We start from the raw sequence: 24,712 nt of genomic DNA on the forward strand, positions 1-24,712 counted from the left end.
TAACTGTGAATCAACCATTATGAGTCAATTTAAAAGTCCCTTCTTTAAAAGCCCAAGGAATGGACTCCAGTACTTTTATGCTATACCTCGACATCATGTATACTTTTTCTATTGCAATGCTCATTAGCTGATGTCTCTAGCAAAGAGAGTCCTTCATGAGAGCAAAGACTTATCTATCTTTTGATGACAGTACCCCGGTCCTGAGAATAATGCCATTACATAGCAGGTGCTAAATATGAATGAATGCATAAATGGATAAGTGACTGATGGAGGCTGGTTTTACTCTAGAGTCCCTGAGTTGAGAATACCCGATTCTGCTATAATTTGATGGGGAGACTTAAACCAGGAAGTACTTATTTAAGGCATCCTTATTGTAACACATTTGTCCTATAAGGGTTCCACCCATATGCTAGCAGAATAAAAAATATTTTAAAAAATATTCTGTCAGGTAAGACCCCTATGAGATCCAGGGTTCTAGGCAAAAATAAAAAATAAATAAAGACAGGGTACCTGCCTCATCACTCACACAAGACCAGCTAGATCTAGCTGCTGGTTCCTCTAAGGAGGAGTATGGCAGGCCTGTTGGCAGAGAATTAAATTGAGGGCAGGCAGTGTCTCCCTGCAGGGCACATTAATCACCACTGGCCCATTAGAGAGATTCCCTCTTCATTATCTGACTTTCACACAAAAGTGAATTCTAAATTCACTTGGTTTTCCTTTTTTTTTACACTCTTTGCCTCTTCTCATTCTTCATCCTTGTCCACTCTCTTCACTACCCACATGTCCTTGGGAAACAGGTATCTCTCAAAAGGGGGATCCTGCTGCATGGGTGCAGGAGCGGTCCCTGCTCTTTACTCCCCTTTGAATTGCCTTGGATTCCACTCCTCAGCTCCCTCCACATTTCACTCGCTTAACATCAAAGCTTTTTCTCTAACTTGTGCTTTTTCTCTCTATGTATATCTTTCTAGCCACAGCTAGCTTTGAAAAGGAAAACATTACTTTCATCCACTCCAGTACAAGGTGCGCAGATCAATAAGCCCACTAGGCAAGCCTTTAATGGATCACGTTGGGGTAACACCGAATGAAAGAGTAAAAGCTGGGGCAGTGCAAGGTGGTTGTAGAACCACCACAAAATTATAAATGTTTTCGTTTACTAAAATGGAATGTAACAAAATGAAAAACATCCATAAGTGAGCAAAGGGATTTATCGTTAAAATGTTGAGGTTGACGAAGACAAAGTCTCTGCAGATGAGAATTAAAAATCAGAGTTCCTGAGCAGGGCTGGGCGCCCCTGGGCGGCCCTGCATGGCCCTACGGAGTCCAGGGATGACTTTGCTAGCATCTCACCCATGATCAAACAGGATGTTCATCCAACCTGGCTCAGGAAGTCTAAAGTTATATAAATCTTTGTTGTGATCGAATATACACTGATTCTCCTCTTCTTCAACTAACCCTGGAATCTAAATATAGTGAAATGCATTTGAGTTTTTTCATCCCCACCTGTAGGACACTAGTGGCTAGAAAAAAAATTTTTAAAGGAAAACCATCCTAACAACATTGTGTGAAAAGAAAAACAACACATGAAATAAAATAGCAATTAACAGAAGTAAATGTCAATAGAAGGACAGAAGACACTACCTGAGAGACTCTAGTGGCTTCCTCTAGGAATTTTTTCATCTCATCCTCGGAGAATACCACATTCATGGCAGACCCACTGAGAAAGGAAGGGGCAGAAAATCAGTCAGTTTCTTTATCACTTTGGAAGTCAAGCATCCTAGACTTGATTGCTTCTCTGAACAGTTGCAGGCAACCTCCAGTTTTAGTTTGGGCTAAGTAAGAAGGCATCTTTTTCTAAATTGAGACTTTATTCCATTTAATCAACAGGACAACTGACCAAAGTAAAAAGTCACCAGAGCTGGGGATGAGGAAGGAGTGGAGACCTGTGATGAGCCCTAAGAAAACCATGGAAGCTCTAGAAATGTTATCTTCCCATGGCTTGTTCTTTCTCCTTTACTATTTTAACTCTCCACTTGCTTCGGGTAATTCTTGAACCTTAATAGGATTCCTCCCAAGACCTGGTTTCTCTCTCTTCAGCGTTCATTACCAAAATCTGATCTTACCTCATAGGTTCTCAGTCAAAATAGGGCAGTCTACTACCTCTACCAGGCTACCCAAGAATTATTTTTTAGTAACATTTGCAAATACAATGTAAAGTATGTGAGTGAAACATACTCAACTGTGCCCTTCTTTCTAAATAGTTGAAAAACAAGTCATCTAAAATCAATTTACTCTGCATTTTGACACTTTCAAAGTAGAAGAGGAGAAAAGAAGAAGAAAAAAGGAAAAGAGGAAGAATAAGGAAAAAGCATTACTTTTCACTTCCTTTCAAAAAGTAGTATATTTCACCTTTTCTGCTCTGTTATGAAGCTCTGCGTAAAAAGGTCTCAATTTCTTCATCTATTTAAGACAAGAAAGCTAAGCCTATAATGCTGATAATCTGTTGTATAGGAAACTAGAACAAAGATATAGATAAAGATGAGAAAGGAAATGCAATAGTTAAAGCTGTTTTCTGCTATCCTCCCTTAAATATGGGTGTTTACATTAACTTATATAATACCTCAAAGGAGTAGTGTCATTAGACTGCGGTTTATGCAAAATGTCATTTAAATAAAAGGGAAGTTTTCCACCTCATTTGAAATTTTTCATTATTTTAAAGGACCCCATCTCAAATTCCATTTACACTTTCAAATTGTGCACAGCAAATTGTGTTTCTCTTATTATCCCCCGTTCGGTGAAGTAGCTCCTTACATGTGGTAACATCTGAAGAGAGGAAGTGATAATTCACACCTTCTCCTTTGATGATAGATCTTAGTCTCAAGGTTTAATATAAAAGATTTTCACTGCCCATGCCCCACACCGTTATAATTCATCTATTAAAAAATGTGATTTCAAAAACTCAAAAATTCAAACTACAGGCACCATCGGATGGTGCCGAAGATAAGCTGCCATTTCCAAGTGCTAGAAAACAGATGTGGGAGCAAGATGCCTTCTTTGTTTGGTTTCGGTTTTACATCTTGGTTTTCTTTAATTATCCTCTTCTCTAACGGAAAACTATTTCCCCACTGTTCGGCAAGGATATGCCCTAAGGCATCTTCCAAGATGTAGGACGCCCTGAAGGAAAAGCATTAAACTGAAGGACTGTACATAGGTCTTCAATCTGGCTGGGCTGGTTTGAGGATTGTTAAGGGGTTTACAAATTACTACATTAAAAAAAAACGCCTATTGCTATTAACATACAGCATGCAGGTCTCTATCTCCCAATTTTTAAATTGTTGTTTTGGAAAACAATGTATTACCTCAAAACATAGGAAGGTCTCAGCAAGCAGGGGTAGCCCACAGACTTCGCAAATTCCAATGCTTCATTCTGATGAATGGAAACAACATCATCAGAAATGTATGAATAGTTGAAAACATTCAATGAATGGTATCAGTGCAGAATGGTATCATTACAACAAGTAGTAACCCAACTCTTTTTATTCTTTCTCTCAAAAGATACCATTAACATGTAAATTGGGCCCCGCAATACATAAAATTTCTAGCTTCTAATTCTAAATATTAAATCTAGTTCAAAGAAAGTTTGAACTTCATTTCATTGTCTGAATCTTAAAGAGAATACTCCTATCAATTTATAACCTACATTTAACTGCAATCATGGAAATACAGCAACTTTAAATTCACTAAGCACTGTGCGTTCTATCTGCCCTGCAGTTAACACCTGCAGTAGTTAACATTCAGGTTATGACTCTTCAAAAGAGAACATTAAAAACAGACGTATTTCTTTCCTTACCAAAGTGTTAACAGCTTTCCAGGGGGCCTGAGCCACCTTCAGCTCATCCAAGACTGCCGAGAAGATGGAGCGGTCCTCAGCCCTGTCGATCTGCAGAGGGCTCGTGCCCATGATCTTAACCCCATTCTTGTAGAGAGGGACTGCCAGGTTGTTTGGAATCTGGCCTCCAACTGATATGATGCAGCCACTGCATGCCTGGAAAAGACATGGGCAATATCAGCCACTGGGGTACCTTCCACGTGAGTGAAGGACTGTGCTATTACAGCCTCCACGTGCTCACTGAAAATGATTAACTTGACTGTGACGGTTTCATTTCCCTGTTCAATGGATGATATTAAGTTGTACCACAAAGAGATCAACAGATGTAGTTCTGATTTCCAGGCACTTACAGGCTAAAATCTATGTAAGATCCCATACAACTACATATTATTACCATGTATGACTTCCATACAATTAAATATAAATGTGTGACAGTTGCATGTGTAATAATCAGAGAAAGATAATTAAGCCATTGAATAGTTTTATCATGTACTCTACACTATAATTAACTAATTCCTGGACTACTGTTGTAATTTCCTAAGTGGATACAATCTGTCCTTCTAACATTTACCTCTCCTGTTCCCTTCCAGGCCACCCCTCACATTCTGACTAATCATCCTACAAGTAACTCCTATACTCAGAGCTTTCTGAAGGTGCTCATCACTTCAAGGATGAAGCATGAACTCATTACCATGAGAACAATTAAAACTTTTCAATCTTATCTAGCATCCTTTCCCCTAGTGGCAGGCAGTAGACTCTACCACAGTCCCCAGCCCTGTGCATCCGCCCTACAGGTGAGCTTTCTGTACCACTTCACCTTCCTCTGCCGTTATTTCCTTTCTCTTTCCCTCCTCTCCCTTGTCTAAACTCTAACTATCCCTAAACCCAAGTCTAGTCTAACTCCTACCTCCTATTTTAATACCTTCCCTGCTTTCCTGCTACCTTGGTTTGGCGCCTGTCTACAGGACCCAGTAACTGTTTCTTTGAAGTCTTATTTTCTTATTATTTGCCTTAGAAGCAGTCCTGGAATCTTTAACCTTAATGTCCCAGTAAGGAGCAGCCAAACTTTCAAGATTAGAAAAGAAAAAAAAAACACAAAATATCCATTTTTCTCAGAACTGGTGTTCTAGTGGTGCGGGTAGGTCAGTGTGGAATGTTGGGAGCTGGACTTGAAGTCGGAAGTCCCTTACCACCTTGGTTACCCTCTGTCAATCTCCCCCTGAGGCTCAGAACTCTTGTCTGTAAAGTTAGGACAATAATGCCTGCCTACTTCATAAGGTCACTATGAAGATGATATAAGAATAAACATTAAAGGTTTTATACAAGTATATAAATTATATTATTGTTAATATTAGAAAATATATCTGATAGCCCATTGATTTTGACATAGTTCGTGTTGGCTTTAATAACCTACTAATGAAATATTAGAATTTGTGAAGTAATGGATGTGTACCAAATGTATTTAATCATTATTTGAAATCATTCTGAAATACTCTTAAAAGGAATGAAGGTAATTTCTCTCTGATAGAAATCTGATATAATTTCTCTCTGATGATAGAAATTATAGTTCTGCCTAAGCAAACACCTGCAATTGCGTGCTTAAATGCATTGTAAACAGTACTGAAAATAATAATCCACAGTTCTGCATATTTATAAATGTACTTTAGCTGCTTTTATCATCATTTGAATATTCGATACACATTTTCCAAAAACTTTAGAAAGAATTGTTCCCTTTACAATAATCTTTGTATTTGCTTATTTTTACCTTATTAACAGTGTTAATATTTTAAAGGCTTAAAAACTTAATTTCTCAATTAAATGTATACAGAAGTCTCTTATGTTAAAAACTTCAAAATAATCTCTAAAATTAAGGGAACAAAATTTGGAGTTAACCAAACTAAATAGGAGCTTAAAATTGAATTAAAAGACTTTCATTAATAAATACACCAATAGTATTCAAAATAGTGGCATGAAACTGATTCTTATTTTTCAAGAAATTAACTTTAAAATAATAAAAATATAAACTTCTACTATTTACTAAGATTGTTACTAAATACCCCTCTGAGGCAGTTATTACTCTCTCCATTTTACATCTAAGGAGACTGAGGCTTGATGAAGGTAGAATGACTTGCCTGTATTTTTTATCTAACAAACACGGAGTCAGTAAACTCAATTCTACATACTGTAAAGCAGTGCCTTACTAATATAACAAATCTTTGAATCTTAAGCTGTTTTTCCAGCTGGTTTCAGAGGCGATTCATGTTAAAGGACACAAGAAAAGCTGTTTCTAAAACATTCCTTTGGAAAAGTGGTAGGTAGGAAATCTTTCACTGGCAAAACCCTCTTCTCATGATTTGACCTCCAAAAATACAGCTCATCACTGGGAAGACAGATCATCCTCATAGGCATGGTTTAGAGTAGTGGTGTGATGACATAGAGCAAGTTTTGCTCATATAGCAAAAGGAATCCAGTAGAAGAGAGCATGTTTGTAGGACACAGTTAATATCACACAGTTTTCTGGAAGAATTCTATATGGAAATGGCTCCAACTCCAAGTACAGAACTTGTAGGGGACTTAGGGAAGAGAACCTGGTATCTCACAAAGCTAAGTTATCACCATCATAATCACTTAACATCTAAATAGTTTCAAGTAACTAATTGAAACAAAATATTCTAAAAATGCAGATATTGTTTCACAGGTATGTAAAATCTTTAGCCTAAACTAATTCCACTGACTCCCAAAGTTCCATTGATCTCTTACCAAAATTTATGTGCATCTTTATCACCCAGCTAAATTTCCTACTTTTTCAAACTATCACTAAGGTAATGTCTGCAGCCAAAGGTATATATCATCATAATACTTTCTGTTTAAAAAATAGCAACAACTGGGAAGGAGATTTCAGCATTCACAGCATCCCCTCTCACTCAAACTACGATCAAGGATTTCCTTCAAAACAACCAGCTTTACTCACAGGGCATGTCACTGTTTTCACTTCTTAATGTTTCTTTGTTTTCTAAAGACTTTATTTATTTATCTTTAGAGAGGGGAAGGGAGATAGGAAGACAGGCAGAAAAACATCAGTGTGTGGTTGTCTCTTGTGCACCCCCCACTGGGTACCTGGCCCGCAACCCAGGCACGTGCCCTGACTGGGAATTGATCTGGCAACCCTTGGGTTCACAGGTCAGCACTCAATCCACTGAGTCACACCAGCTGGGGCTCCTTGATGTTTCCTTAGTGTGGTCCCTTGATCCCATGGAAACTATTTTGGTCCTGAACTAGATCGAGAGACCTGGACCAGCAGACTCGTTGTACCCTCTATCATCTCATGTAGCTCTATATCCTTGGAAAAGCCTATTGCCCTTCTAAATGACTCAAATGTGTGCTTTTGAGTAAGTTTAAATGTGTTTCCAACTTCCTGCAATTTTACTACTGAATGCCTCAGTGCCTTCATTCTCACTAGGGGCATCCAAGGTCAGATGACAGTTTTCTGAAGATTGAGGAATACTTTCTATGAGAGACAGTGGAGCCTGTGGGGCTTGCTATGAAGATATACACACAACAGCCTCATGAACGGAAGCACACACACACACACATATGTACATGTATGTATGATTTGTGTAATTTCCTGAGAATACATCAATGGCATATTATTCTTATATACTCCAAGACAACATTTAAAATTACCTTACAACATACAGTAGCACGTTAATTGCCAATTACCTTCAAAGAAGGGCTGATTTCTTTCTTTCTAGCACAATGAATTCAGTTATAGTAAAAGAAACCCATTAATATCGCTGTGTAACTATATCCAAAGGCAGTCATAGACATTTCTAATCTTTCCTTAAAGAATTACTGGGGAAATAATTAATTATGTGTAAAATGTCTGCTGCTACTGCCTGCAATGTTTGTTAATATTTTTAAACAATTATATAATTTTTCACATATTTATGTCATGAATCTTAGTTTTATTTTAATGTCTTGAGGGTAGAGACCTGGTTTTAGAGCTCTCTATCTTGTTAAACCTGGCGTTTAAAAGGTGCTCAAGAAACACTTGTAGAATGCACTTGTTTTGATCCCCACCTATGCATCTGAAATGAATATTAAGGAATCATTAGAGAAACCATGTCAGAAAGAAAACTAAACATTGTTCATATTCTGCCTAATGGTTCAATTTTGTTGTAATAAAAGATTAGTAAACCAGATCTAAATAGACAACTATGATAACACATCCACCTTAAATTTGTCCATTTTCTTTTTTTTCCATCCCCTTTTCTTTTTATACTAATAAAACCATGACATTGTTCTAGCACTACACTTTATACTTTACAATATAATTTCAACCACAAATCACATGTTACCTTCATGGTACCTGCATGTAGCACATTTTTACACTCATATAATTCATTAACCAAAAAAAAGATAAAGTGCAGAGAATTTAAGCAACTTATACAAGTCAATGAGTCCTCAAGTTAAGACTAGAATTGAGGTTATTATTGGTCCAATTCAGTATTATTTTTCCTAAGTGGCCAAATTTTACACATTGGGATGATTTTCTGTGAGAAGGAATTAACTGTAATGACATCAAAAGGGACAACTTCTGGACATCACTTTGAAATTTTCCAGTAGTTATTTTTTTTCAACTTAAGACAATTTGACTCATTCTACAGATGCACAGTAACCTATGTACAGTGAAGATACACTCATATTAGCATGGAAGTGGAGGAACAACGGTAGGAAAATACTGTAAAAGTACCAGAATCATTTAGAATGGACTCATCAATCTTAAATTGAAGACTAATGGCTTCCTCTTATAGCACAAAGAATTAGCTGGTCCTTTGTGAACAAGTTACCCCTCCCCTCAGCTCATGAACTAAAGAAAGGCTGCTTATTGTATGTCCAGATGACCAACTCAATCATTCTGCAAAGTATTTATTGGGGTTGTCTTGTACTAATTAATGTGTGTCTGGCACATGTTACCAAGAAGAGTTTTTAGTATAGCTAGAATGTTTAGAAAGAAAAAGTGACTTTTATATGTAAAATAATCACTTGGAGCCAGAGCCTCAAGAATCTAAGGCCGGGGTAATTCTTTTTCGAGCTTCACTACAAAATGAGACACTAGAAGGCGCCGACAGCTCTTTCTCCTGAGGGGAATGCAATATAAATCTACATACACGAATACACATATATAAAGTGTGCAGTGTCTATATTTTTTCTTTCTCTTTTTTTTTTTACCTCCTGTTGGTAGATGTCTAGGATTCTTTCCAAAGACAACTCTTCAAAGTACAGTTTGTCACACTCATCAAAGTCTGTGCTCACGGTCTCAGGGTTGCAATTCACCACCACAGTCTTCTTGCCAAGTTGACGCAGCGTGCGGATACTGGAGACAGCACACCAATCAAATTCCACACTGCTGCCTGCAGAGACAATGAGATTGGAAAAAGGGATAAGAGAAGCATGAAGTTACAACACAAAGAGAAGCAGAAATATATTGCTGGTCGGTTTAAGCCAAGGAAGCCAATGCCCTTTCAATACTTAAAGAAAGCTACATTTGCTTTATTTGTCCCTCCTTTTCCTCTTTTTCAATTCAATTTTTAAAACTCTAAAATACACATTTCAGATCCATTATGTACACTGTGTTAATAATAGGAAAATCAGGAACTAATTAAACAACAATGACAGGTGGGCCTGTTTCATTTGCTAAGTTCTGCAATAGATAATATCTGTATTTGAAGCATACAGAACTTCAAAGTTAAAGGGAGATACTTGTAATGATAAAAAAAAATAGCCCTCACATACTGAAAAGACATTCAAACATATTGACCTCAGTACACAAAAATAGTTAAGTTGGTGATCAGAATACTTGATTTCTTGTTTCAGTCCTTCCACTTACCCTGCTGTCTGAAGGCTAACCCCAATGATCCCTGAGGTGTCTTGTAGCTCTGACATATCTTAATTGATTAGAAAGTCCTGTCCTTTCCAAGTATATCCTTTTAAGCTTGGCAAGACCATCCCATGCAGAGTAAGTGACCTTCTAAGAAGTAATTTGAAGTGTAATAATGGTCTTAAATGTCTCAAAATATCACATCTACTGGGATCCGAGAGAACTGAAAGTTCTGGGATTTGTACTAATCTTTGACATTAGGACTTTGTCTCCTAAAAACTGTTGTCAGAATAAGTTATGCAAATTTAGTAACATGTTAATTCTCCCTATCAATTAAGTATAGATCTGATTATCATCTTAACTGGTCTTCCCTGGGCCCGAGGGTGATGCAGAATTGTCACATAAATTAGTTAAAATTTAAAGAGGAAGAAAAATAGGTCTAGGAAAGAAAAGGGTAGGTCCTGGCGACAGCATTCAGGCCAATTAGCCAAAAGAATCTATAGTGGTGAAGGTCTAAACACCTTTATTCTCCTTTATGATTTGGCCAAAAATTGGTAAACTAGCATATCCTGAAGCACTTAGTTAATTGTAAAAGCTAAAATACACTACATTGAAAGTAACAAAGAAAGACTATATACACTTAAGTTATTATTTTATCATTTCTATTTTAGAATAACTTACAGAAACTAAATGTTAAATACATTTATTGTAAAATACCATTGTCTATTTACTGTAAGTGCATACTTTGTAAGTGTAATAGATCTTGATTCATTACTAAATATTCACTTTTAAGTATCTAGGGTGATTTGAGACAATTTCTGGTGAAACTGTTTTAATCAAATTATATAACACTCTATGCACCAATGAGAAAAGCTCTTTGTATTTGATATCAATAGATATCATATGTTAGGTCAGATTATATCTACAAATACAACCCTGGCTGATGTACAAAGTCCTTGGGCCAATAGAAATCTTTGGGAAATATAATGCCAGGAGAGAAAAAGTCAAAGTGTAATTCATTCTTCAACCCCAGTGAGAGGCTCAGTTTAGTTCATGAGGATAAAAATGATTAAATGAAAGGAGATGGAATTTGTATTAGAGGCTGCACTTGAGGCCATTTCCACCACTTAATAGCTGCATATGTTTGGGTTTCATGTCTTTGAACCTCAGTTTCCTAACTGGCAAAATATTTATTATGACAGCATCTATTTTACATGGTTTTTAGAACACTGAAATTAACATGTGTGAAAAGCACTATATAATCAAACTGTAAAGCCCTATGTAAATAGAAGTTATCACTTTACCAATGTGATATGGACCACAGCCCAGCACCATCATTCCATGATCATCAAAATTGATATCATGCTCCTGAAAGAGAAAAAAATTGTGAAAATTATGTTATTCTTCCCTCCTATTAAGCTATGTGTCCAGTCTTTGTGTCTTTCTCATTCTTCCTTTTGTTGACAGGCCTCCTCTATTAGTCTGGGAACCTCTAAGTATAAAGTTATAAAAGCTCTACTTATTTGTAAAAAAATAAGTTCTATAGTTTTCAATTAATTAGTTATTACAACATGGTATAGCTGTGTGGCTCATGTAACCACTGCCCTTGTCTTTTCATTTGTTCGATTTCATTATCTTAAGGCAGTTCATAAAAGAGGAGTACAGAAAGACATTATCACAGTTGACCCTCCTGATGTCATTTTTATTACCAGGATCACTAGATAAAGACAAAAATTTATATTCCCCCATGTGGACCATTTACTAAATCTGAAGATTTCTGATATGGCAATGTGGCAGTTCTTACCTGACCATTGTAGGTAATATAGAGGTAGTTTGTTACTGATGGGTATTCTGCAGCCAGTGTATCAATCTGCAAAAGAAGAAAAATAAATAAACACATAAATAAATAAATAAATAGGAACTTTTATACTCCTTTTGTTTTCATCTCTTTTTGAAGAATGATTGTGGATTTTTTTTGATGCCACACTCATATTTCTTTAATGTCTATTACTGCCAAATAGAAAGACAAGAAAATGGCATGTACAACCCAATTGCTTTCTAATTCTGAAAGTAAGAAGGGAAAAAAAACAATGACACAATTTAGTTGTCACTTGAGCAATGATGACAATGCACATCCCAGAGCATCACTGACCCATTATGGTAGTACCTCTCATGAACATAACCAAGTGATCACATAATCAATGGGTTACCACCCTGGCTGGTGTGGTTCAGTGAATTGAGTGCTGGCCTGCAAACCAAAGGGCTGCCAGATCGATTCCCAGTCAGGGTACATGCCTCGGTTGTCAGCCATGTCCCCAGCTAGGGGTACATGAGAGGCAACCACACATTGATACTTTGATGTTTCTCTCTCTCTCTCTCTCTGTTTTTCTCTCCCTTCCCCTCTCTCTAAAAATAAATAAATAAAACCTTTAAAAAGTTTTAAAAAACCAATGTTACCAAAAAGACTTACTCAGCCAAGCTGTCTAAAGCAGCTGCAAATAAACTCTAAAATCAGAGTACAGTGACCTATACATAAGGATGCCTTTGGTTTGCAAGCAAATGCATAAGATTTAAGTTGCCTAGGACAATGAGAAATCAGATGACACAAATTTCATAGGTGGGAACATGGGGAGGAGACAAGATTTCATTGAATGGAAAATGTAAATCAATTCAGCTCTGAAGGGCTAGGAGCTCAGCTTAGAGAGCAAGAATTTGGGGGCTGACAGGGCAAGCTAGTGTAAAACAGGTGAGAGGAAAAAAATAATAATTGCTGAGTAGAACATATTCAGCATCAACCCTGAAACCTAAGGGTGTGCATGTGCCCACCCCCTGAGCACACAGGAAAGGTCAATAATTTTAAAGGACACAAACCAGCTGGTGGTACTTTAAGCCAAGCCATCTCTTCTACTAAGGGAAAAAGAAAAAAAAACACAATGGTATACCTATGAATGTTCTTGTGTGAGTGGCATGAATACTAGATGAGCTCATTATGCCCAACCCTATCACAATGAATACTAAATGAACCATAATGATGGAGCACTTAAAATAAAGTATTGCCTTGTAAAAACTTAGTGCCAAAAGAGATAACTATTCTTTTCAAGAGCCTCAGCCACCATGCTAGGGTATTTCAAGTCCTTCTATTACATTAAGGATCTTTCTTTCTACAGATATTTTTGCTCTCAGTCAAAAAGCAGAAGAGACATCATTTTGTTTTGCTTTAGGTTTTTTTTGTTATTTGTTTGTTTGTTTTCAAATTAGGCCAAGAAAATCATGTGTTCACTCTCACCTTTACATCTCAGTTAACCCCTTCATCCTTTCCCTTTTAAGCATAAATAAATCCTGTGCTGAATAAAATTGGTGACATCATGGGCATCTATAGGACAAGAAGAGTCACGTTCAAATTCCACCCCTCTTTTTATTGACAATGTCCCTATGAGTTGGTGGCTACATTTCAGTCGAGGAATCTGGAGAAGAAAGGAAAATTACTTTACCTGTTTAACCCAAGGGTGGATGTGTTTCTTTAACCTCAGCTCCCTTGTCTGAGCTTCAGTCAGCTGGAGGCATTTGGAAATCTGCTTGTCTGAGAACCCAATCTCCTTGGCCTTTTTCAGGGTTTCTGCTGGGACGGACTCACTAGGATTTAATGAAAAAGAGATGCTTCAGTTTAAACCGACCACAACAAGAAGCAGTGAACTATTCAATTTCAAAAGCACCAAAGGTTCTTTATTTTCTATCTTCAATACATAAATCTATTGAACCTTTTAGCCTCTATGAAGTCTACCATGTGCAATGCTGATCTCAAATATGTGGCTTCCCATTTCCACACCCTATTCACCCTCTTCTTGTTTCCTGAAAAATGGTTTCTGCATTTACTGCCCTAATGAATTTCTTATTTAAAAATAATTAGGGACCCTACCCCCCCCCTTACTAAATTGAGGAGCTCTTTCTCAATTTTCATCTCTTTAACCTGTCGGAATATGACCTGTTTGATGTTCCATTCTTTAAAGGTATCTTCCTCTGGCTTCTGGTTAAGTTGCTTCTCACCCTACTTTATTGCTCCCAACAACCACTTACCATTTTTATTTCCCAAAGCTCTATCCACAGATACAGGCTGTAGTCTGGCTACTTTCTCTCTTTTCTAAATTGAGTCACTGTCATTGGCTCAAGTAGTGTAAGTAGTGAATGACACCCAAATCTTTAGACCTTTTCTGGTGTGTGACCTTTTCCAGGGCATCAGGTCTTCATGTATAAGACCTTTGAGAATCATTTTCATCTGGGCATCCCAACATTGCATCAGGGTAGGTACCCTCTCTAGAAACTGCCTTTATTTACTGACATCACAACCTGTCTTCTGTTAAGAAGATGGTTTCACGGTTTTATGATTATTCTTCACTCAAGCCAGACTTATTCCTCACTTCCCCCACACTCATTTCCATGGTATAGACCACATTTGTGCTATTTCTTTCATCTGCAAAGTCTTTGATATACCTATTACCTATCCAACGTCTCAACTCCCAGCCACCCTCCTTAGGGCAACAAAAGCTCAGCTTCCTACACGAAGCCTTCTCAGTCTGTCCTCGCCCACAGTGGCCTTCCTGGACTCCTAACTAATGCTTATGTTTGGAACCAAGCTAGAAACTGGAAGCACACTGTTTAACATGTCATCATCACCTTGTATTTTTAATGGTTCTTACCTTTCTTTTTTCCCAACCACACTTTTTTTCTGCCTAGCTTCAAGTTCCACAAGGGCAAAGAATACACCTGACTCATTTACCAGATTATTCCCAAAGCCTAGTGCACTGGCCCACAGACAACATTCAATCAATATTTATTAAACAAATGGAAATAATTGAAATTCTATGGCTTTTTGTTTTACAGAAAAGACAAACAAGCTATTGAAATCAGCTCATAACTAGATTCAAAAACAATTTGTAGAGTCCTGAAGTTCAGAAAAATAAAACACAACTGTAAAAGTATCTTTAACCGGATAGCTGTGGGCCAGTTATTCCAAGCACTAGTCAGTACAGTAAAGCTCAATTATGATAGTTGGATAGTCAATTCAGAAGATCTAATAATAAATAAAATACTTTCACTGAAATTCTGCTATTAGAATGTAGTTGACTGAAATCTACTATATTTTGCTCATTGTGTTCTTCAATGTTCTTTGTTTAATTAATTCATATTCTGAGTTTAAAGAGAGAATCAAGCTGATATATTTAATAGCTATTTCTCTAGATTTTTTATATCAGTATTAGTTTAAATTTTTGTAGTTATAGCTCTCTCTAGTCCATATGCATTTTCTATGGCACCTAAACTCCTTTCTGTCTCTCAAATCAATTTGTTATTTCTTCCAATAAATTTAATTCTTTTTCTATTCCCATTTAGATTTTTTTAATCTTCCCAAGTATTTGATAAGCATGCTCTCAGAGAAACACCTTTTTCTGTCAAATTCTTGAACCCAATCTGATTATTAAGTATTATTAGCCACTTACTGTATACCAAGCCCTGTGCTACATGCTCTGGAACTGCGCTGTCCAATATGGTAAGAACATAGCTACACACAACAATTTAAATTTAAATGTCCACTAATTCAAAATCTTTTAATTAAAAATTTAGATTCACCATCGCATTAGCCACATCTCAAGTGCTGAATAGTCATCCACTGCTAGTGACTACTGTTTCAGACAATACAGATCACAGAATATTTTATCATCACAGAAATTTCTATTAGACAACGCTGCTCAATAAGGCACAACAGAATCTTTGAGAAAAGGGAATGACAGAGAGTGATCCAACACATTTTATGGGGAGATAAGCTGTGCGGTGAAATGTGAGGTCAGAGAAAAGAAATAACAATGTGAGTGGTTGTAGTTGAGAAATACTATGGCAGTAGAGGGACGAGAGCAGAACCATAAAGAAAACTCAGTTTCATACAGATGAAGGAGGCAACGGAGGCACTATAGCAAGGGCAACTGCAATCGCAACAATTCGAGGAAGCAATAGGCATCACAGGTACGGGAAACATGCTGAAGGTTTGCAGTTGGAAAAAGTGGGAAATTGTGGATGATGAAGGTGTGGCTACATTTGCTGCATTTTTTCATTAGTCCTTCAATACTTAGTAAAGCTGTGCTGTGTATCAGGCTCTGGACTACCTATTTAAATGATAAACAAAGTATTAAATATCTACATTAAGGAAATCTGAGTATATTAGGAGGCAAACAAAGAGAGAAATGCATACAAGAAGAGGCCATGGCTCAGAGGTGGGCCCACCTTCTGCTGGGGAAGTCTGGAAAGGCTTCTGAGCTTCTGAGGGTCTTTGAAACACCCAAGTGTATGGAGTTAAGCTTTAGTTTTGCGAGAACAAAAAATTGAGATGACAGCAGAGGAAGGGATTTGTTTTCATTGTTGTTGCTATTTGTTTTAGAAATGTATATTTCCACTTTCCCTGCCAAAACTATGTCCCAAAACCAATTGCTCATGTGCTTATGTGCAAGTGCGCATTCAGCCTCAAATGGAAGTGCTTGATAACTATGCTATTTTTCTAAATTAACACTTGGGATGATGTTCTTTTTAAAGAAATATCTTAGAGTTTTGTAGAAGATCTCAAATCATGTTAATATTTACCTGCATGGGGTAAAGCTACACATTTTCTCTGAGATCTGCAATTACATTAAAAACCTGGGCAGGAAGGTGAAGTAGTGAAATACCGTACATATAACATTGAGCCAATTCTTACACACAGATTTTTCTAGCTACTTGCTGGGACATTTTCCCATCACTGTGGGATAGCAGTAAAAGATTAGGCTAGCCAAGAAGAAGTAGATGTTCAATAAGACATTTATTACTGCAAAAAGCATTTGAGGCAAAACCCATACTATATTACTAAATTGACAGCCACACTACCTTAAACGACTAAACCTAACCCTGAACAGAATCAGTCCACACACACTTAAGAGACATGTCTTGAAAAGAACCATCATACCTATAATTTTGACTACGGACAAGCTTAAATACAAGTTCTGCAAGTTTGAAGATAACTAGACGTAATATTTTTATCTTTAATGTTTGAACCCTTTTTTTGGCCTTGAATGATTAATTTTCGCTTTTCTTATATGGAATGCCAGTCAATTCTTCAAAGCTTCTTCTACTGCTTTAAACGAAAGTTAAAAATAATGGTACTACACAAACCAACAAGAAACCACTTAGATTCCTAACATTTCTATTAGGAATGCAATACATTTGCATTTGTTCTGTCCACATTCAGCAATGCAATCTTTGCTATTGTGGACATATGCATAATTCCTCTTATTCCTTTCCACCAAGAAAAAGTCCAACAGAGCATATAAACATATTTCCAGCATACATAGAACGTGTTTCTCTATCCACCAAATGAAGTTGGACTCTTACCAACAGCAAAAAATTTAAGTGAAAGAAAAGTGGATAGATAGAATTGGCCTTATGCATAAAGAAATAAAGTGAATTAATTTTATGCTCAGCTCTGGTGACAAGAAATAGCTATCTGTCACCAGGACTAACTCAACTGTTACTGTTCTCAGTGGCATATCCACCCTGGAGAGTTTTCATTATTTAAAGGGGATCCCTGAGAAGCTCAACAGTAACACGTCCATGAAATAATGAGTCATGGATGATAGAATGGGGGTGAAACTATTTCTCTATAGATACCCCCTCAAACCATACCAGGTGAGAGTTCTGCAACAGACGAATCACGCCAGATCTGCAGGGTGCATGTTTGAAGCTCACACGCTGAATCGCAGAATATTTCCCTGGTGAGCCAAAAACTGCTTTAACTTTTGCCCGATATGCAAATAATTAGCCCAATAACATGATAGAGTGTTTTTAAACATCCTTAAATTAGGGTGTATTACATTGGAATGGCATATGAATACATAAGTGTTTGTCTATCTCAACTTGAATGCAAATATTGGGTAGATATGTTCATATGAAGTTCAAAGTGGCATGACTTCTTTAGTATTTCATTTATGCTCTCTGTGGATATTCATTTCTACCCTTCAGACATGTCCCCAAAATAGTGTAAAGTACTTTGCAATCCTCCTCACTGAGAAAAGAGATGTTGATTCTGATCCACCGTGGCAATTCAAGAAGAGAGACAATTTCAATCCCTTACCTCATTCCGTGCTATCCTAATTCTGCAGGGAACCCCTCACTCCAAGACAGGGAGCAGGCTGCCTCTCTCTCTCTCTGTCCCTCTCTCTCTGCTGCTCCTGCATATGACAAGCCTGGCTGGCATGTCCTTACACACAGAAGAAAATTGACTTTATTCCCTACTTGTTCTGATACAAAATTTTATTTTGAGCTCCATTATAATAAAATAAAAGAAGAGACAGTATGAAGACACGATTCATTAGCTTCGGGCCAGTGATTCAGATAAGGTTAAACCTCTTCAGAGTCAAACAAGATGAATCATCTTAAGTGAACATAACAGCTCATTGAACAATGTGGGGATTCAGATACATGTCCCTCATCTTTATCTATTCATATTAAGCTGCCTTCTATTTTGTCTGCCAAAAAAGGACTTTCGTCAGAGTGAGATTTCTTTAAGCCAAGCTAGGTACAAGCTTATTTTAGGAAAAGAGCTATAATATTTCTATTTTTTCCAAAAGAAAAGGAAAAGCTTAATTTGGAACCAACTCAAAATAAAATAGTTACTAAAAGAAATATAAACACTGAATTTGTTATTCAACACTGCTCTTTGAAACCTCAATAGGTTATAATATAAACCTCCATTTATATTGTATTGTAAATCAAGGGAGCATTATGCTAAGCAGGAAATGTGATCAGCTGAATAGAGTATATTGTACGAAAGCACAGTTTTAAAATATGTATAATAAATAAATTATCCTTGTTATTTAATATTACTTTGTACGTACTAAATATGTTTATGTTTATCTTTACTTCTTTGAACGTGAACACATTAGATCATGTCCTCTATCCAAATTCTTCAAAGGTCACACTTTTATCATGGCACAATAGAATCTAAACAATTAAACAAAGAAACACCAAAGAAGGGTGATGCTGGCCTTTTCATAATCTTTGATTCCTCTCTACACAGCAGCGCAAAATGACAGTCTGAATTTTTAGAGGGGGATAAACATCTTAAAAACAGGCAATCAGAATTTTACACACTCTGCCATAATCTTTTAACAGTTAGACAGCACGGCTCAGCTTTACAGGGGGGTGTCCCTCGTGTGCTCTCTGGTTTTGTAAACAATACAGGCCTTTCTCCTCCCTCTCTTCAACTTCCGATGTATATTTTGTTGTTATTTAAAATTCTACCCTGTCATCTCTGAATCTTCCACTCACACTTAGTCTTCAGTAATAAGTGGTAAAAGGAAATGGAATAAATCCCCTTTAATGAGGAAATTTTCACCTGGCATAGAGGAGCTGGGGAAATCTGTTAACCCACTGGAGGAAAGCCTGCAGCATGGTGGGGGCGGGGGAGGGGAAGGGGGGTTGCGTGCACTTCACCCAGTCCTCTCTTCCACTTCACTGGCTTTTATCTGATCTACCAACTCACAAGTAATACTAAAGAAATTTCCCTCCAGATTGCACAAGCTCTAATATGAAAATGAGCACTCCACTTGGCCTGCAATTATGCAATGGACTTGCAATTTTATTATTATCCTCTTTTTAAAAATCCCCCAAAAGGCAGGAGCTGAGTGAAACACAAGGCCTGATGCTTAGTAATGACACCTGCTTTAATAAGAAAAGAGAACTGAGTAAGATGTATGTTCTCTGCCCCGAGCCCCCCTCACCAGCCTCCCCTGAGTTCTGCACGGCTTCACTGATTACTTTTCGGAGGTTCGAGACCATGCTGCCACCACAATAATGCAATCAGTGGAGGTTATTTGTCTCCCATCTCTTCTTTCAAAGAGACAGCTTCTTACTTCTTTCCTTAAGGGAAATGCAAAGGACATTTTTTTTTTCAAAAGCAGCAGTACGATTTAGAAAAGCAAAAGATGATATCCAGGCAATTGGGAGAATACTACTCTTTTCTCTTAATTTCTGAGAGCACCAGGCCTTGATTCTGCAAAGCAATGAGGCCTTTGGAGGAATAAAAGGAAAACCTCAATCTTTCTTGCATGTGCAGCATGAACAATACCTATATCCAGTGTTCCTGGAAAAGCACACCATCATGAAAATTATGTGTTCAGATCTGGGTCCACTTAGCACCACCATAATAATGCTATAATAGCACAAAGTATTGATTTTCAAGGGACAGCACATTTAAAACTACATTTCACTTTAAAGGCTATATACAACAACAAAATCAAAACACAGAAGAAAACCTTATGAGAAACTGATACTGTAGATATTTTTAAGTAGGCAATTTTTAAGTTCTGAATCCTATGTTCATTTTTTCTAATCTTTAGTGATCCCAATAATTCAAAAATATTGTGATGTTACTTTCAATCTGGTAAGGGCTCTTATATACTATTGATTATAATATCATTATATTCTATGAATACCAATAATAATGGGGAAAATAACCTAATATAGCATAAGTTAATTATAATTTTGAGCTTTAACAAATCACATTTTGTATGTCAGTGATTCTTAATTGAAAATGCTGTGACTCTTTCTCTCTGCCCCTGATGTGGTAACAATGAAAAACAAACAGAAACCACCTAATTACAGCAGTTAAGTCATGTCAACTAGTGAATAAAATTGTTCAGTTACATTCAGAAAAGCATGTTTCTACAAATCCAGTAGGTTTCACCTGGTCAGATTGAACTAAAGGGCAAAGTCCACACAGTGGAACATTGCTTTTGTTATTTCTAATGAATAAAGTTATTTCTAATTTTAAATCTGTTTAATGTATTCTTTCCCAGAAAGTTAGAGGACACAGTCAGTAGCAAAATCCTGGGTTTTCCAATGAATATAGGCTTGATATGTATCCAGAATTTAAATCCAACAGATATAAAAAAACATACTGGATGAGGTCTCCGTAAAAAACATTGAATAAGCATCCTTTGATGTTTTAAAATGTTATTTCACAAATAAGCTTATTTGTTCCATATTTTAAAACCTATCCATCTCCTTTGTTTAAAGCAAGCCATGTTTCCAGAGTAGTTTTTCATGTATCACACATATTATCCCATGCAATAAATGTATAACATTCAAGTATATAACCTACTTTGACTTCTAAAAACTATTACTTAAAATCTTATTAAAATATATTATGCAACTGAAGCCTATCCACTAACTGCTGCATATTTTTTTTCTTGCTACATATAACTTATACAGGAATATTTTTCAACCATTTTTTGTTAGTTCTTGAGTGAGAAACTGTATACCTTTTCTAGAAGGGGGGAAATGAGAGGCCAGAGAACGTGGAAAAATTCTAGACTTAAATTCCTAGTGACATATCACATCAGATCTATGTTAATTTGAGGATGACTACCTACATGGAAATCAAAACTCTTTATTGTTGAAGGTTTGTTTACAAGAAGACATATAAATGCACATTAATAACCATGACAGCAAAAATTCTCATGTACTTCACACTGATGACTACACAGGGACTCAAGGACAAGTTGAGCAGCTCACTCTTTATGCTCTCCAGAGAGAAACATGGTCAATTAAATCATTCCGTTGGCTAAGAGTGTGCAGGAGGGTAGGATATGAGGCAGTACGTGCAATGTCCACGTGGCCATGTTGACACTGATGTGCTGGCCATTATATTACCATTATATTTACTAACTGTCCATTTCAACCTTAATAGGCAAATGCCATGGGCCAAATCTAGACTCTGGCTCCAGCTACGCTAAGAAAAAATGCTGAGGAAAAACATCAGTCAGATGAAACAATAAAAATGTAAAGAGGTTGTTTAGCACAATGCCAAGCAGGTCATAAAGGCTTCAGAAATCCAAATGCTAGAGGATAAGGAAGAAGGTGAGGAGCAGTCACAGAGATCGAGGAAGAGGAAGAAGAGGAACAGCAGGAGTTGAGCAGAACAATACTGGCAAGTCACCTAAATTCATCCCCAGCACCTTAGCTCTCCCCAGGCTCTTCCTCTCCTCTGCAGCATCCCTGTCTTCCCACCTGGAGGAGCTGAGGGCCACCTTATTATGACTCCCTGCAATTCACAAGTGATCTTTTGGAGAGAATGTGCACCGGGCATTTATTCTGCTGTGGGAGGCATGCCCACCACCCTATGTTCCTCAGGATATAACACCACGAACTTCACCTCCAAGGGCAGGTGCAGAGGCCCAGTGCTCCCACAAAGGCATCTTGCAGGGGTGTCCAACCCATGGCCTGCGGGCTGCATGTGGCCCAGGATGGCTGTGAATGCGGCCCAACACAAAATCGTAAATTTACTTAAAACATTATGAGATTTTTTTGCTTTCATTAGTGCTTGTGTATTTAATGTGTGGCCTGAGACAATTCTTCTTCCAGTGTGGCCCAGAGACGCCAAAAGTTTGGACACACCTACCAGGTATGAATGAGCAAGTGAAAAAATTCTGGGGGGTCAGCTGGTGATAATCTAGGTTCTGTAATTATAGCTCAGGGCACCTATTCAGCCTAACTTTAATTTCTGTTGTACATTTCAGAAGTTTTTGACTCACACCTGCATTAACATAGAAGACTAGGTATTTGCATTTTATTTAAAGGAAGAAATATACACATATGTGTGTATGCATGTGTATATACAGTCTTTTATGATAAACATAGCAAATTGTAAAAAGAAAATCCTTACCCTAGCTCCCTGTACCCTTGAAATTTCTGTTTACGTCTTTGAAAGGTGACCACGGGGGCTGTCTCCCCACCAGGCCCCCATGTTTTCCCCACAAGAGCTCTAGAGAAGGGCAGGTCGCTTACAATGCTTCTGCTGCAAATGGGGTCGACAATTCAGGGAGGAAAACACACAGCTCACAACTTGACAGCCAAGGAGGGACTGATCTCCAGCTGTCTGATTTAAAAGTCATCTCTCTTAAAAGAAGCTTTTGAAAAGGCTCAGTGACTAGAACCAAAAGCAGGAGCCCTGGGCTAGATTTCTCGCTTTCCCCTGACCGATGTGACATGATGCAGGACTCACATCTCAGTGTGACTCTGTTTGACCATCCACAGAAATAGGTAGTGATTGTTTTCTTCCTGTATTATAACAGAAATGCACTTAGAGGTCCCCAGGGAAATAAAGACCTCTGTATTTTACATCCCGTAAGTATAGAGTTTCTGCCTTAACCTTCTCTGCTGGTTAATTCAGAGCCTTCGCTGAAACTATAAATATTTATGCATATATCTCAGAAAAACTTTGCTAAAATTTACAATCTTGAAAACTTAGACAATTTTTAAATCAGAATTTTACAAATTTTGGTTGTTCTCAACAGGCAATAGGGATTTTATGTCTATGTAAGCATTATAATGCTTACACTGTATATAATTCCTATTTGACAATATAAAACAATTAAATAAATCCCCTTTTATTAGAAAAAGTTTATTCAGGGCTTTCCTAGCTAATTAATAGATATATAGTCACTTGAAAAATGAATAAAACTAGAGATGTTAAATTAAATGTCTTCTAACATGGAGTGAGAAGACACTTATACATATATCTTGGACTGTATATTTTTAATTAATAAATCTGTGGGTCCCTTTAAGCAACCAGATATTTTAATGCATTTCTTCTTCTTCCAGGTCCCTTCTTTGGCCTGACAAAAAATTCTGATTTTCACTTTATACCAGGAATAATTCTTCATTTATTTAACAGGAATGTTATCATACAAGTATCATTAAATGCTTACTCTATGCAAGGCCAGTTTCCAAGACAATATACGGTAAATAAAGAATGGGAAGCCAATCTTATCTCTTTAAGAACTCACACTACACTTTAGAATGATGAACTCTACTTTGCATATGCACAAATCAGCAAAAGCGGTTAAGAAAAACTTATAATAATAGCATATTGGAATTTGTCCTAATGGAGTTTACAATTTAATTGCAGGCTGTTGCTAGCATACTTGTAATAATTACAGAACAATGGAGTGAAACTGTGTGGCTCTAACTATATACATTGTGCAAATAGGTAGATAATATCCACCTTAATTCTGTTCATAGATTTCATTTCTTTATAGAAAGATTCTCATTTTTATGAAACAGAGCAGAAACATATCAAAGTATGAACAAATGCAATATGTCACTTTCTACGCAGAATTCTTCTTTATTGCACATCTGGTCCTTACAGTCCAGCTACTACTCCTGCCTCCCTCTCATCAAATTGCGAGGTCTTGCTCAACTCTCTTCCCAAACTATGCAATATTGTTGAAAGTGTCGTCTTATTTTATTTGTTTTGCTTTAAATTCCCTCTTCCCTTGGCTTCCATGACATTGGGATGTATTGAAGGAAAAACACTGTCCTTGGATTCCAAAAGTCCTGAAAACTCAAATCCTGGCTTAAACATACACTACCTTTGAAATCTTGAAAAGCTTACTTAAACATTCTGAGCCATCATTTCATCCATAAAATATGGGGTAGGGATGCATACCTTCTAGGCACTCTTAAATTGAGACATGTAAAAAAAAAAACATATGCAAAGATCTTAGAGCTTTTGTTTTTAACCTCCTATAAGCTATAATGGTTTTGTGTTTTTTGCCTCTCGTTGGTTCATTGAAAGTATGCTGTCATATATATAACCATATACATACACTTAATCTTCAAAAATAGATTACAAACCCACTGAAGGCAGATTAATGTCTACCAATTATTCATTGACAAATAACAGTGGACCTAGTACCATGTCTAGTACATAGTAGGTACTGAATAAATACTAATGACTGAATAGAGGAAGAAATAACATTTGGTCTAATAACAACTCCTTAAAAGAGAAATGCCATCAGGTAAATACATAACCCATCAGGCTGAGATCAGAGATATTGACAAAGGGATAATCTATCTATTCTTGACTA

At 37.0% G+C, this 24,712-nt stretch overlaps 1 protein-coding gene across 1 annotated transcript in view; it reads right to left on the minus strand.

The window, feature by feature from the left end:
- The window catches only part of CPS1 (carbamoyl-phosphate synthase 1), a 115,266-nt gene that overhangs the window by 24,196 nt on the left and 66,358 nt on the right, over window positions 1-24,712 (minus strand). The window contains exons 22-28 of the mRNA XM_028509428.2: window positions 13,259-13,400; window positions 11,572-11,637; window positions 11,072-11,135; window positions 9,119-9,300; window positions 3,848-4,042; window positions 3,357-3,424; window positions 1,639-1,714 (exon numbers count right to left, since the gene is read on the minus strand). Of these exons, the coding sequence (XP_028365229.1) occupies window positions 1,639-1,714; window positions 3,357-3,424; window positions 3,848-4,042; window positions 9,119-9,300; window positions 11,072-11,135; window positions 11,572-11,637; window positions 13,259-13,400 (793 nt within the window). The remainder of the gene's footprint in view (window positions 1-1,638; window positions 1,715-3,356; window positions 3,425-3,847; window positions 4,043-9,118; window positions 9,301-11,071; window positions 11,136-11,571; window positions 11,638-13,258; window positions 13,401-24,712) is intronic.

Source organism: Phyllostomus discolor, chromosome 4 (genome assembly GCF_004126475.2).
Source record: "Phyllostomus discolor isolate MPI-MPIP mPhyDis1 chromosome 4, mPhyDis1.pri.v3, whole genome shotgun sequence".
NCBI classification, from domain to species: Eukaryota; Metazoa; Chordata; class Mammalia; order Chiroptera; family Phyllostomidae; genus Phyllostomus; species Phyllostomus discolor.